General features: G+C 36.9%; 1 protein-coding gene across 8 annotated transcripts in view; it reads left to right on the top strand.

Moving 5' to 3' along the window:
• Nucleotides 1-12,002, top strand: part of DNAI7 (dynein axonemal intermediate chain 7) — an 83,845-nt gene that overhangs the window by 1,553 nt on the left and 70,290 nt on the right. For 3 of the 8 annotated variants that reach the window (XM_066264838.1, XM_066264808.1, XM_066264840.1), the window contains exons 2-3: nucleotides 563-580; nucleotides 8,257-8,341. The exons of 1 other annotated variant lie outside the window; for it this stretch is intronic. In XM_066264838.1, coding sequence (XP_066120935.1) covers nucleotides 563-580; nucleotides 8,257-8,341 — 103 coding nt within the window. Of the gene's footprint in view, nucleotides 1-562; nucleotides 581-8,077; nucleotides 8,180-8,256; nucleotides 8,342-12,002 lie in introns of all 8 variants that reach the window. 4 more of the 8 variants (XM_066264822.1, XM_066264816.1, XM_066264812.1 and 1 more) reach the window with 4 other exon arrangements.

Below are 12,002 nucleotides of genomic sequence, written 5' to 3'. Positions count from 1 at the left end.
AGATATAGAGAGAAATGAGAGAGGGAAGGGTGGAGAAGCAGATGGGCGCTTCTCCTGTGTGCCCTGGCCAGGAATCAAACCTGGGACTTTCACACGCCTGACTGACGCTCTACTGCTGAACCAACCGGCCAGGGCCATTCCCACACTTTTAAACTTGACACTAGTACCAGGACTCAATGACATTGTTTTTTGGAACACTTAAAATTAGTGTCTTTATGACTGGTAGATACTGTCTTTAGTGATAGGGAGTTTTATTAAACATGAATTATTGAATGATTGTGATAAGAGTGTAAAATCTACTTACTAAAGGATGCTTCAGTAAGTGAACTATTTTATTTTGGTTGTTCCTAGTTTTACTTCTAGTTTTATCTGAATTCTTTTTTAAAAGACTTTTTAAGATAATTTTAGATTTACAGAAAATTTGCAAAGATGGTACAAAGACTTCCTTTATATCCTTTACCCATCTTCTCTTAACCTTAACATCTACATAAGCAGGATGCTCTTGTTAAAAATATCTGAATTAAAATTTTTTTATCAATTCTTTTGTTTTTCCAAATTTTAGGGTCCCAAAAAAAATAAGGTAAGTAGAGACTATTTTCTCAAAATAGTTTTATAAGCACTGACACTGTACAAATGGAATTTTAAAACACTTCTAGTTAGTTTTATTATAGTTTATAGAGTTTACTAAGCTTACTTTGTAGACACCAATGCTATTTAAATCATGGAATAATCTTTGTGATGAATTTATGTATGTATGTATTATAAAATAATTACCAAAATAAAGGTCAATTTACATGTCCAGCACTTCACATAATTACCATTATGTGTGTGTATGTCTGTCTGGGTCTATGTGTGTGGGGAGAACATTTAAGATCTATCTTAGCAGCTTTCAAGTGTACAATACAGTATTGTTACCATGCTGTACATTAATGCCCCAGAACTTACTCATCTTGTAACTGAAATTTATACCCTTTGACCAGCATCTGCTCATTTCTTTCATCCCCCACTCCTGGCAATCACCAGTTTAGTCTCTGTTTCTATGAGTTTGACTTTTAGATTCTGCATATAGATGAGATCATACAGTATTTGTCTTTCTCTGACTTTTTTCACATATTATAATGCCCTCAAGTTTCATTTATGTTGTTGCAAATAACAAGATTTTAATCTTTTTTATGGCTGAATAATATTCTATTTTGTATTTTCTTTTTCTTTATCTATTAATCTATAGATAGATACTTAGGTTGTTTCTATATCTTGGCTGTTTTGAATAAGAGGGTGCAGATATCTCTTTGACGTATTTATTTCATTTCATAAAGCTTACATTCTATCTGGAGAGGGAAAGTAATGACATAATATAATATATTTTCACATCGTACCAGTACTTTTTAGGGATACAACTTGTGAAGAGACTTTATAGAACTGGATATATTTATTTATATGACTATGCAGAAAACCAAGAAAGGTTTCAGTGAAAAATGTATGGTAGGGGATAGTGGCGATGCTGTTTCCTATAGGCTGATTAAGGAAGTAAAATTTGAGAAGAGACCTGGATGAAGCGAGGGAGTAAGTCAATAATTACCTAGGGGATGACCATTCTGGGCAGACCAAACAGTTATTTCAAAGTCCCGTAGTTGGGAGTGACGTTGTGAGAATGCCGGAGTGGTTTGAGTAGAATGAGGGAGGTGGAAAGTGAAAGATAAAGCATGGGGTGTGGGTGGGGAAGATAAGCATGAGCCAGTTTGTGGCCAGGCAGACTGAGGTGAGATATTGGGTTTTATTCTGAGGGTAGTGGATAGCCCAGGAAAATTGTAAGCAAGGGTGACATAATATGATTTACATTTTTAAAAGTTAAGTTGAAAATTTACTATAGGGAAGCTTGAATTGAAATAGGAGGACCAGTTAGGAAGTTATTACAGCAGCCAACAGGCTAGATCCAAGTCTTCACAGTGAAATAAATTAACTTCTAGAAGTAAAGAGGACTATCAGATATACACAAAGGTTTTCTTTTTTGTGTGTGTGATCGAGACAGAGAGAGAGACAGAGAAAAGACAGACAGGAAGGGAGAGAGTTGAAAAGCATCAATTCTTTCTTGTAGCACCTTCTTTGTTCATTGATTGCTTTCTCATGTGTATCTTGACTGAGGTGGGGGGATACAGCAGAGCAAGTGACCCCTTACTCAAGCCAGTGACCTTTGAGCTCAAGCCAGCGACCATGGGGTTGTGTCTATGATCCCATGCTTAAGCCAGAGACCCTGCGCTCAAGCTGGTGAGCCTGTACTCAAGCTGGTGATGTCAAAGTTTTGAACACTGGTCCTCTGCATCCCAGTCCGATGCTTTATCCACTGCGCCACCGCATGGTCAGGTGATACACAAAGGTTTTCTAAGGTTACAAGGACCCAGATAGCATTATGGAAATCAATTTTTAGATCATCAACTTCCATACTGATCCTTTCCTGGGAAAAATGTATGGTCTAGACCAGGGGTCCCCAAACTTTTTACACAGGGGGCCAGTTCACCGTTCCTCAGACCGTTGGAGGGCCGGACTATAAAAAATACTATGAACAAATCCCTATGCACACTGCACATATCTTATTTTAAAGTAAAAAAACAAAATGGGAAGAAATACAATATTTAAAATAACAAACAAGTAAATTTAAATCAACAAACTGACCAGTATTTCAATGGGAACTATGCTCCTCCACTAACCACCTATGAAGGAGGTGCCCCTTCCAGAAGTGTGGCGGGGGCCAGATAAATGGCTTCAGGGGGCCGTATGTGGCCAGCGGGCTGTAGTTTGGGGACCCCTGGTCTAGACTCTAGACCAGGGGTCCCCAACCTTTTTTGGGCCATGGACCAGTTTAATATCAGAAAATATTTTCACGGACCAGCCTTAAGGGTGGGACAGATAAATGTATCATGTGACCGAGACAAGCGTCAAGAGTGAGTCTTAGACAGACGTAACAGAGGGAATCTGGTCATTTTTTAAAAATAAAACATTGTTCAGACTTAAATATAAATAAAATGGAAATAATGTAAGTTATTTATTCTTTCTCTGCGGACCCGTACCAGTCCGTGGCCTGGGGGTTGGGGACCACTGGTCTAGAAGTCCTGCCTTTTGCCATTACATCTTTTCTTTTCACAATTACCCTTTTGCTTTACAAAACAAAGGCATATCTCTCAACCATTCTAAATCTTACTGTGTTTTATTAACCTCAGGCCTGGGCTATGAAACTAAGGGACAATTCAAAACAGTGATTTTGGCAAACCTTTCTTTAATTATGGCACCAAAGACTTCTTGTTTTGTCTTCTTGTAAATGATGAAATGTGACATTAGAAGTTTTGAGATATTCTGTATTTCTTATATATTGTAGTTTTGAGTGGTGGCACTAGTAATATTTTTTGTTAAGTGGCATCACTCATCAGATTATTGTAAAACTATGATACAGAACAATCTAGCTCAGTGTAATTTATTGATAAAATATACAGACTTCAAAAATAACAATTTCTAATGAAAAAAAGATGAAGAGTATCAGGTAAAATGTAAATGAGCTTAATATTTTTACATAGATATTAAAATTGTCTTTGGAACTTCATATAACTTAAATTAGTATTATTCATTGCAAAAGCTAGGAAATTGTATAGGGCTATAGAAAAGGTTAGAACACCAGGTACACTATTGAAAGATTCATAACTGCATTTACATCAATTTTATTTTCTAAAACTCACTGGACTCACACAATACACGAAATAACAGAAAACATTAATTAGATTTAGGGAAAAGTTGCCTTACATATTGATGAATACATAGATGATTCCAGTTATTCCCAGTTAATTTATGACTATTCTTCTAGTGAAGAAGTGGCATTATTAAGGAAATTTTGATATTTGAATTCTTTTTAGGAATACAACTTATGAAGGGACTTTACAGAATGTGGTATACATTTATTTGAATTGATTTTATTTGAACAGCTTGAGAATGGTGGTAACCAAGTATCTCGAGGCATGGAACTCTTTATAAAGAATGGGCAAAAGGGGGACCTAGTGCTCATACTTGTACTTTAAATCTGATTTTAATTTAGGAATACTATATTCACAAACAGGCTTTGGTTGCTTAAAATTTGAATCCTGGTTTATATGGCATATTCAATGTTGACCTTAAAATATGAATGGTGTTAAGTTCAGGTCATTAAAATTGCATCTTTTTAAAACAATGTGTAAGGAAATGGAATCAGCCTGACCAGCTGGTGGCACAGTGGATAGAGCATTAGACTGGGACATGGAGGACCCAGGTTCGAAACCCCAAGGTCGCTGGCTTGAGCGTTGGCTCACCAGCTTGAGTTTACAGGGTCGCTGGCTTGAGCATGGGATCATAGACATGACCCCATGGTCGCTGGCTTGAGCAAGGCATCACTCGCTCTGCTGTAGCCCTCCCATCAAGGCACATATGAGAAAGCAATCAATGAACAACTAAGGAGACTAAGAAGCTGCAACGAAGAATTAATGCTTCTCATCTCTCTCCCTATCTGTCCCTCTCTCTGTCTTTGTCACAAAAAATAAATAAATAAAAGAAAGAAAAAGAAAAGGAAATGGTATCAACTCACACCTAGCTCATAATAAAAGTTTAGGTAGTTTGTCATGAGGATGCATATTAACATATTTATTTGTACTAAAAAAGGAAGTCAGACTATCTTCTGTTACTGTGATATGGCCAATTGGTTTAACTTTGAAAGTTAATTAGATAAAGAATAAATACTTTTTATAATTTGAATGATCAAAATCTGCAGCTTTAAAGTTTTAATAACTAAAACTTAAGTGGTGAGGTAAAATAATTTTATTGGCCCTGGCTGGTTGGCTCAGTAGTAGAACCTGGCGGGTGGATGTCCCAGGTTCGATTCCTGGTCAGGGCACACAGGAGAAGCACCCATCTGCTTCTTCACCTCTCCCACTCCTCTCTCTCTCTCTCTCTCTCTCTCTCTCTCTCTCTTCCTCTCTAGCCATTGAAGCAAGTTGGCCACAGGCTCTGAGGATTGCTCTGTGGCCTCACATCAGGCGCTTAAAAAAAAACACAGCAGCTTGTTGTGGAGCCATGGTAAAGCGCCGCAGATGGGCGGAGCATCCCCTGGTAGGGTGCTAGCTGTGTGGATCCCAGTCTGGGAGTATGTAGGAGTCTGTCTTCTGCCTCCCTGTTTCTCACTTAAAAATAATAATAATAATAATTTCATCATAAATATTTTTATATTTTCTACAGTATTAGGCTTAAAAGATATTTGGATCAACTTTTATGCTGAAAACAAATAGTGCTGACTAAAATATACTTATAGATCAAAACTATCATCTTAAAAGCATTTAAGAGCTGATAAGATAGTAAGAAAGTAACAGGAGAAAACTTGTATGAAGGTAGGAACCTAGGAATAACAGAAGTTCTGTTTTTATCATGAGATCATTTATAGAACTGGGCAAAACTTAAACTTTGGTATTAACAGCAACAGTGGAAGCCAAATACAGTGGAACAATGTTTTCAATGCACTGAAAGTAAATAATTGCCAATTTAGAATTCGGTATCATCTCAAATCATTTTCAAAAATAAGAGTGAACTATTATTTTCTTAGGTAAAGATGTTTTCACTTGCAAAACAGATTACATGTATAAGTTATATAACAATAATCATAATAACATGTGGATTCAAAAAATAAACTAAGATAAATGGCAAACAAAACAAAATTTCCATCAATTGACTATATAAAGAAAATGTGGTACATCCATACAATGGAATATTTTTTTAGCCATAAAAATGAAATATTGATACATGCTAAGTTTGGATTAAACCTTGAAAACATCATGCTCAGTGAAAGAAGCCAGTCACTAAAGGCCACATATTGTATGATTCCAGTTATATGAAATGTCCAGAATAGGCAAATCTAAGAGAAAATAGATGAGTGGTTTCCTAGAGCTGGAGTGTTGGGAGGAAATGAGGAAGCATGACTGCTAATAGGTATGGAATACACTAAAGCCATTGAAATGTGTACTATAAATGAGTGAATTGGATGATATGGAATTCTATCTTAGTAAAACTGTTATAAAAGGATACATAAGAAAAATATCATATGACCTCACTCATCTGAGGAATCCGACGAACAATATGAACTGCGGAGCGGAATAGAGACAGAGGCGGGATCAAAGGATCCAGAAGGAAAGCGGACAGAGGGAAAGGGGATGATGATAGGGTGATAGGAAGGGATGAGAGCAGAAAAGCAAATCCTGGAGGGAAGGGGGGAGAGCGTTAAGGGAAGAGGGATGGGGGGGTGTACTGGGGAACACAGGGCAGGGGAGGATGTATTCGGGGGGGGACACTAGAATTTATGTAAACACATAAATTAATTTTAAAAAGAAAAAAAAGAATAATGAGGAAAAAGAGAATAATTTTACCCAGGGTGCATAGGCATTGAGATAAAGGTGATATTTGTGCTGAGACCTAAATAATGAAGTAGTTGTATTTAGTAATCAGGATTCTAGTGTTCCCCAAGATATCTGGCCCCCAATGTACACATACCTGCCTCAAGTTATTTAATCAAATGTGAATCTAGATACAGATGTGAAGGAATTTTGCAGAGGTAATTAAGATCTCAAATCAGTTTAATATATGATCATATGAATCTTAAAATTCAACAATAACAAAACAAAAAACCTAAATAAAAAAATGGGCTAAAGAACTTTACAAAAATTGTGCCAAAGGATACATACTAATTAGAGAAATGCAAGGAAAAAAAGGATACATATAAACAAAATGTATAATTTGGGTAGGGGAAGGATACATTGATATAAGATATTCTAAGATGTCCTAAAGTCCTTGTACTATTTAGTAGTAGGATGAATATATTTATATATTAGGTGTATATGTTGACTTTCTAGGATAGGCTGTAAAATGGTGTAAACAGAGCATGTAAATTCCAAACTAGTAGAGGGGAAGTAGTGAGTTAACAAAAATTGAAAAGATATCAAGAAAGGACACAAAAAGCAGTCTAAACAACACCCCAAAATCAAAAAAGAAAAACTGTCAGGCTGGATAAAAATAAAATCCAACAATAATTTTTTACAAACACTATCCAAATAAAGATACAGAAAAGTTGAAAGTAAGATGATAGAAAAAAAACATGCTATGTAAATCCTAGAAAAATGAAAGCTGATATAGCTACATTCATATTCCATACAATAGACTTTAAGACAAAAAGCACTTCTAGAAATAAAGAGGGTCATTTTTGTATTGACAAATATTTGACTATGACTAATCTATTCTCAAAGTTCAAAGAATTGAAACAATTCCCAGCATACATTTTCTCTTACAAAGTTACTTTTCTCCACCATCACTCTATTTTTCGAACTCTTCTCAGACTCCTTACTCTCTTTGCTTCTAATTTAATCATTAACAAATAAGTTAGTTTATAAAATATTTATTGGATTCATTCTCCTCTCTGCATTTTGGATCATGACATTAGTTTTAGTATTGTTGATAGTAACCAAAGTGATATCGTCTTTATAATCATTTTTCCCTAATACTAGGTTAGTTTTCAAAATTATATTCCTGACAGCCATAGTTCTTCTCAAAAACTTTTAAGGAGTTTCTATTTCTTTTAGAGTAGTGTCCAAATTATATAGCACAGGCTCGTCATCTTTTCCATTCTCATTTCCACATCCCCTCTTCCTGTAGTTTTCTCGGGGCTACTGTGTTGGCTTCTCTAGTGCTCTCCAAAATCTGTATCTTATACCTGCATCTCCCTCTGTTTGGGATATCTTCCCCTCATATCTGAATGTTAAAATTTGGGGACAAAAACTTAAATACTATCTTCTCTATAAAATTTTACTTGATCCCAGCTGTTGAAAATACATAATCTCTCCTTCCTCCAAAATTGCAAAACAATTTTAGACATGTTGCAACAACATGTGAAATGGGGTTGTATTTAGCACCATTTCATAGATTGGAAAACGAGGAATGAGAGAATTACTTAAATTGTATATATTTGTTGCCATAGATTAATTTATATGCTTATTTTTCTTACTTGTTTCCATACTTTGTCCATAAGGCACTGAGTCAAGACTTTGCATATAATGGGAGTTCTTATTTGAGTAAGGGAAAGACTGGATTCATGGAAGCAAAAGTGTTCTTCATAATTACTATTTGAGAGGTATGTATTTTAAAGTAATGGACCAGGTGTGTGTTAATAACTTTTTCTTTTTTTTAATCTTTGGGGCCTTTGTTAAGTCTGGCAAAAAGAAAAGTAAAATCTCCAAAGCTAAACGACTGAAATGGCTACAAGAGGAGGAGGAGAAACGACAAAGAGAGGAAGGTACAGAATACAGTGATACTACTTTCATATGCAAGTTACCAACCTGTGGTTGCTATTTCTGTAATCCAGTCAATATATTTTAAAAGAATTTTCAAAATATTTTAATTTCAAATTTAATTTTTTATAATAGATACCTACTATTTAAAGGGTACCCAGAAAGTTGATAGTATACAAATCACTGTTAGATATATTTTGAAGTAGCCAGACAAAATACAGGATGCCCAGTTAAATTTGAATTTCAGGTAAACCATGGATAACTGGGTACAATTTGCCTCATGTAGTATTTGAGACATACTTAACAACAACAAAAACAAAGTTCATTGTTTATCTAAAATTCAAATTACTAAGCAACCTTTGGGGTTTTTTTTCACTTTATTTTTATTTAGATGATTAAATTTAACAGGGTGACATTGGTCAACTAGTACGTGGATTTAGAGAAAACATCTCTGGCAGCCCTCATTTTTTTTTTATAAATAAATTTTTATTAATGTTAATGGGGTGACATCAATAAATCAGGGTACGTATAATAAAAAAAAACATGTCCAGGGTATCTTGTCATTCAATTATGTTGCATACCCGTCACCCAAAGTCAGATTGTCCTCCGTCACCTTCTATCTAGTTTTCTTTGTGCCCCTCCCCCTTCCCTTCCGCTCTTCCTCCTCCCTCCTCCCCACCCCCTGGTAACCACCACACTCTTGTCCATGTCTCTTAGTCTCATTTTTATGTCCCACCAATGTATGGAATCATGTAGTCCTTGGTTTTTTCTGATTTACTTATTTCACTCCGTATAATGTTATCAAGATCCCACCATTTTGTTGTAAATGATCCGATGTCATCATTTCTTATGACTGAGTACTATTCCATAGTGTATATGTGCCACATCTTCTTTATCCAGTCTTCTATTGAAGGGTTTTTTGGTTGTTTCCATGTCTTGGCCACTGTGAACAATGCTGCAATGAACATAGGGTTACATGTGTCTTTACGTATCAATGTTTCTGAGTTTTTGGGGTATATACCCAGTAGAGGGATTGCTGGGTCATCAGGTAGTTCTATTTTCAGTTTTTTGAGGAACCACCATACTTTCTTCCATAATGGTTGTACTACTTTACATTCCCATGAACAGTGAATGAGGGTTCCTTTTTCTCCACAGCCTCTCCAACATTTGCTATTACCTGTCTTATTGATAATAGCTAATCTAACAGGTGTGAGGTGGTATCTCATTGTAGTTTTGATTTGCATTTCTTTAATAACTAATGAAGATGAGCATCTTTTTTTAAAATAAATAAATTTTTATTAATTTTAACAGGGTGACATCAATAAATCAGGGTACATATATTCAAAGAAAACATGTTCAGGTTATCTAGTCATTCAATTATGTTGCATACCCATCACCAAAAGTCAGATTGTCCTCCGTCACCTTCTATCTAGTTTTCTTTGTGCCCCTCCCCCACCCCCTCCCACCTCCCTCCTTCCTTCCCCCTGCCCCTGTAACCACCACACTCTTGTCCATGTCTCTTAGTTTCATTTTTATGTCCCACCAATGTGTGGAATCCTGCAGTTCTAGTTTTTTTCTGATTTACTTATTTCACTCCGTATAATGTTATCAAGATCCCACCATTTTGTTGTAAGTGATCCGATGTCATCATTTCTTATGGCTGAATAGTATACCATGGTGTATATGTGCCACATCTTCTTTATCCAGTCTTCTATTTTGTTTTACAGTGATTAAAGCCTTTAAGCAAACTCTTGGCTAATACAGCAAGAATCCATAAAAGAATAGTGTCCTTAACAAGTTCACCAAGTCCAAGTTGGCCCCAACACCATGCCAAGTCCCTGATAAATGCAGCCCAACCCCAGTTCAGTCTGTTAGGAGCTGTCCCAAGGAGCAGGAGTCCAGGAAAAGTCCACATTCAGGAAAAGTCCACATGACACTGAAATCATTGTCACAATTCTATACTTTGCTGCTCACTTCCAAGTCCCAATGACCGCTGCTTCTAGCTGGTAATGATTCAGGTAGACTGGAAAAGCCATCTGTAGCATACGTGGAAATGGAGCTTCTGTTCTCCTCTGCCTGGAGAGATGAGACCAGGTTGCTTTTCCCTGGAGCTCTGCGACTGTGGCTTGGTAAAGAGAACCTTGGGATACACTAAGCTGGGTGGCAAAGGTAGATTCATAATAGAAGTTGGCAAAAGGGGGAAAGAGAGCTCTAAATTAGGAATAGGTCTCAGCCTGAAATATGGGTGGGGCATTGAGGTAGGAGGAATAAAGGAAACACTATATATTAAACAAAGCAGCAGAAAATAGGACTATCAACACCCACAACAGACATCTTTGAGGGAAGAATAAAAAACCTGACTATTCAGGCAAGACATAGTTAAGTAGCCCTTGTGCAAATGAGATCAGTTTACCTGCTTCTTGGAAGAAATACCCTAGGCTCGTCCATAGTGTCATAGATGGGGCCGACGGCCCTGGGCACCTTCAGCCTTCAGTGGCAAACCCCAGCATTCTGGGCAAGGTTAGGTCATAGTGGCTGGAGCAGGGCTGGAAGATACTGAACCCTCCCTTAGAGGAGCGAGGGGGAAGCCTACCTTCCAGTGTCCCTGTTTCCTCACAGCAGAGGCATGTAAGTCTGGCAGGCTTTAGCTCAATGACCTTCCTTTCCACTATTGAAGCAGAACCCCGATGACATCCTATGAGACCCCTTTGGAGTGTTGGAACCTTTAAGGGCATATCCTAAAAGCTGGAAGTTCCCCTGATCTCTATTGGGCTTTTTCTGCCTCTTGGTATCTTAAAAGCCATGCTTAGAAGATCTCGCTGAGGGGTTTGAGGATCCTCATCTGCCTATATAAATCTTTTCCATATATCTGGGGCTATTTTGAAAAAAGACAAAATAGTGTTATTAGCTGGATCAAATAAAGAAGGTAGTAGTTTGCAGGAGAAAAAGATTTGACGTCTCCTGTTCATCAGCATTCAAAAGAAATTTAAAAATTTCAAAGTAAAAAGCGTGGTATGGTAGACCCATAGGAGTTCTGGGATTTGACTCCCCCCTTTTAAATTTTTTTAAATTGACCTTAAAATATTTGCTGGGTACACTTTAAAAGGCGAAAGATTTATACGATCTGAAGAGAAACCAGAGCATTGCTGGGTACACTTTAATAATACCACGACTTTAAAGATTGTAAGGAATACACATAACTCGAAAGGTTTGACAATATATAGTAAATGCTTTTGCTCCATATGCAGGAGTATTGTCAGTTTAACCTGTTTAGGAAATCCAATAATAGACCAATGCATACAGACAATGAGCTATAACATGCATAGCAGCCTCTCCTGTTCTGACAGAGGTTACTATAAATCCACAATATGTATCCACTGTAACATGGACATAGGACTGTTTGCCAAATGAAGGTATATGAGTAACATCCATTTGCCAAAGTTGTCCTGGTAGGGGTCCTTGAGGGTTAACTCCAAATTAAGGGACAGATTGTAGTATAGGACCCCTTGGACAGGATTTCCCAATCTGCCGTGCTGCTTCCTGAGAAAGTTGAAACTATTTACACAGGGCTGCAGCATTCTGGTGATGAATAGTATGAGACTGAATTGCTTGATCTGTCATGGTTGCTCCAAATAATTTTCTTTTGGGTAGCTTGATCAACAAGGG

Source organism: Saccopteryx bilineata, chromosome 1 (genome assembly GCF_036850765.1).
Source record: "Saccopteryx bilineata isolate mSacBil1 chromosome 1, mSacBil1_pri_phased_curated, whole genome shotgun sequence".
In the NCBI taxonomy this organism is placed as follows: Eukaryota; Metazoa; Chordata; class Mammalia; order Chiroptera; family Emballonuridae; genus Saccopteryx; species Saccopteryx bilineata.
The sequence above is the reverse complement of the archived record's forward strand: the minus strand, read 5'-3'. Positions and strand labels throughout refer to the sequence as shown.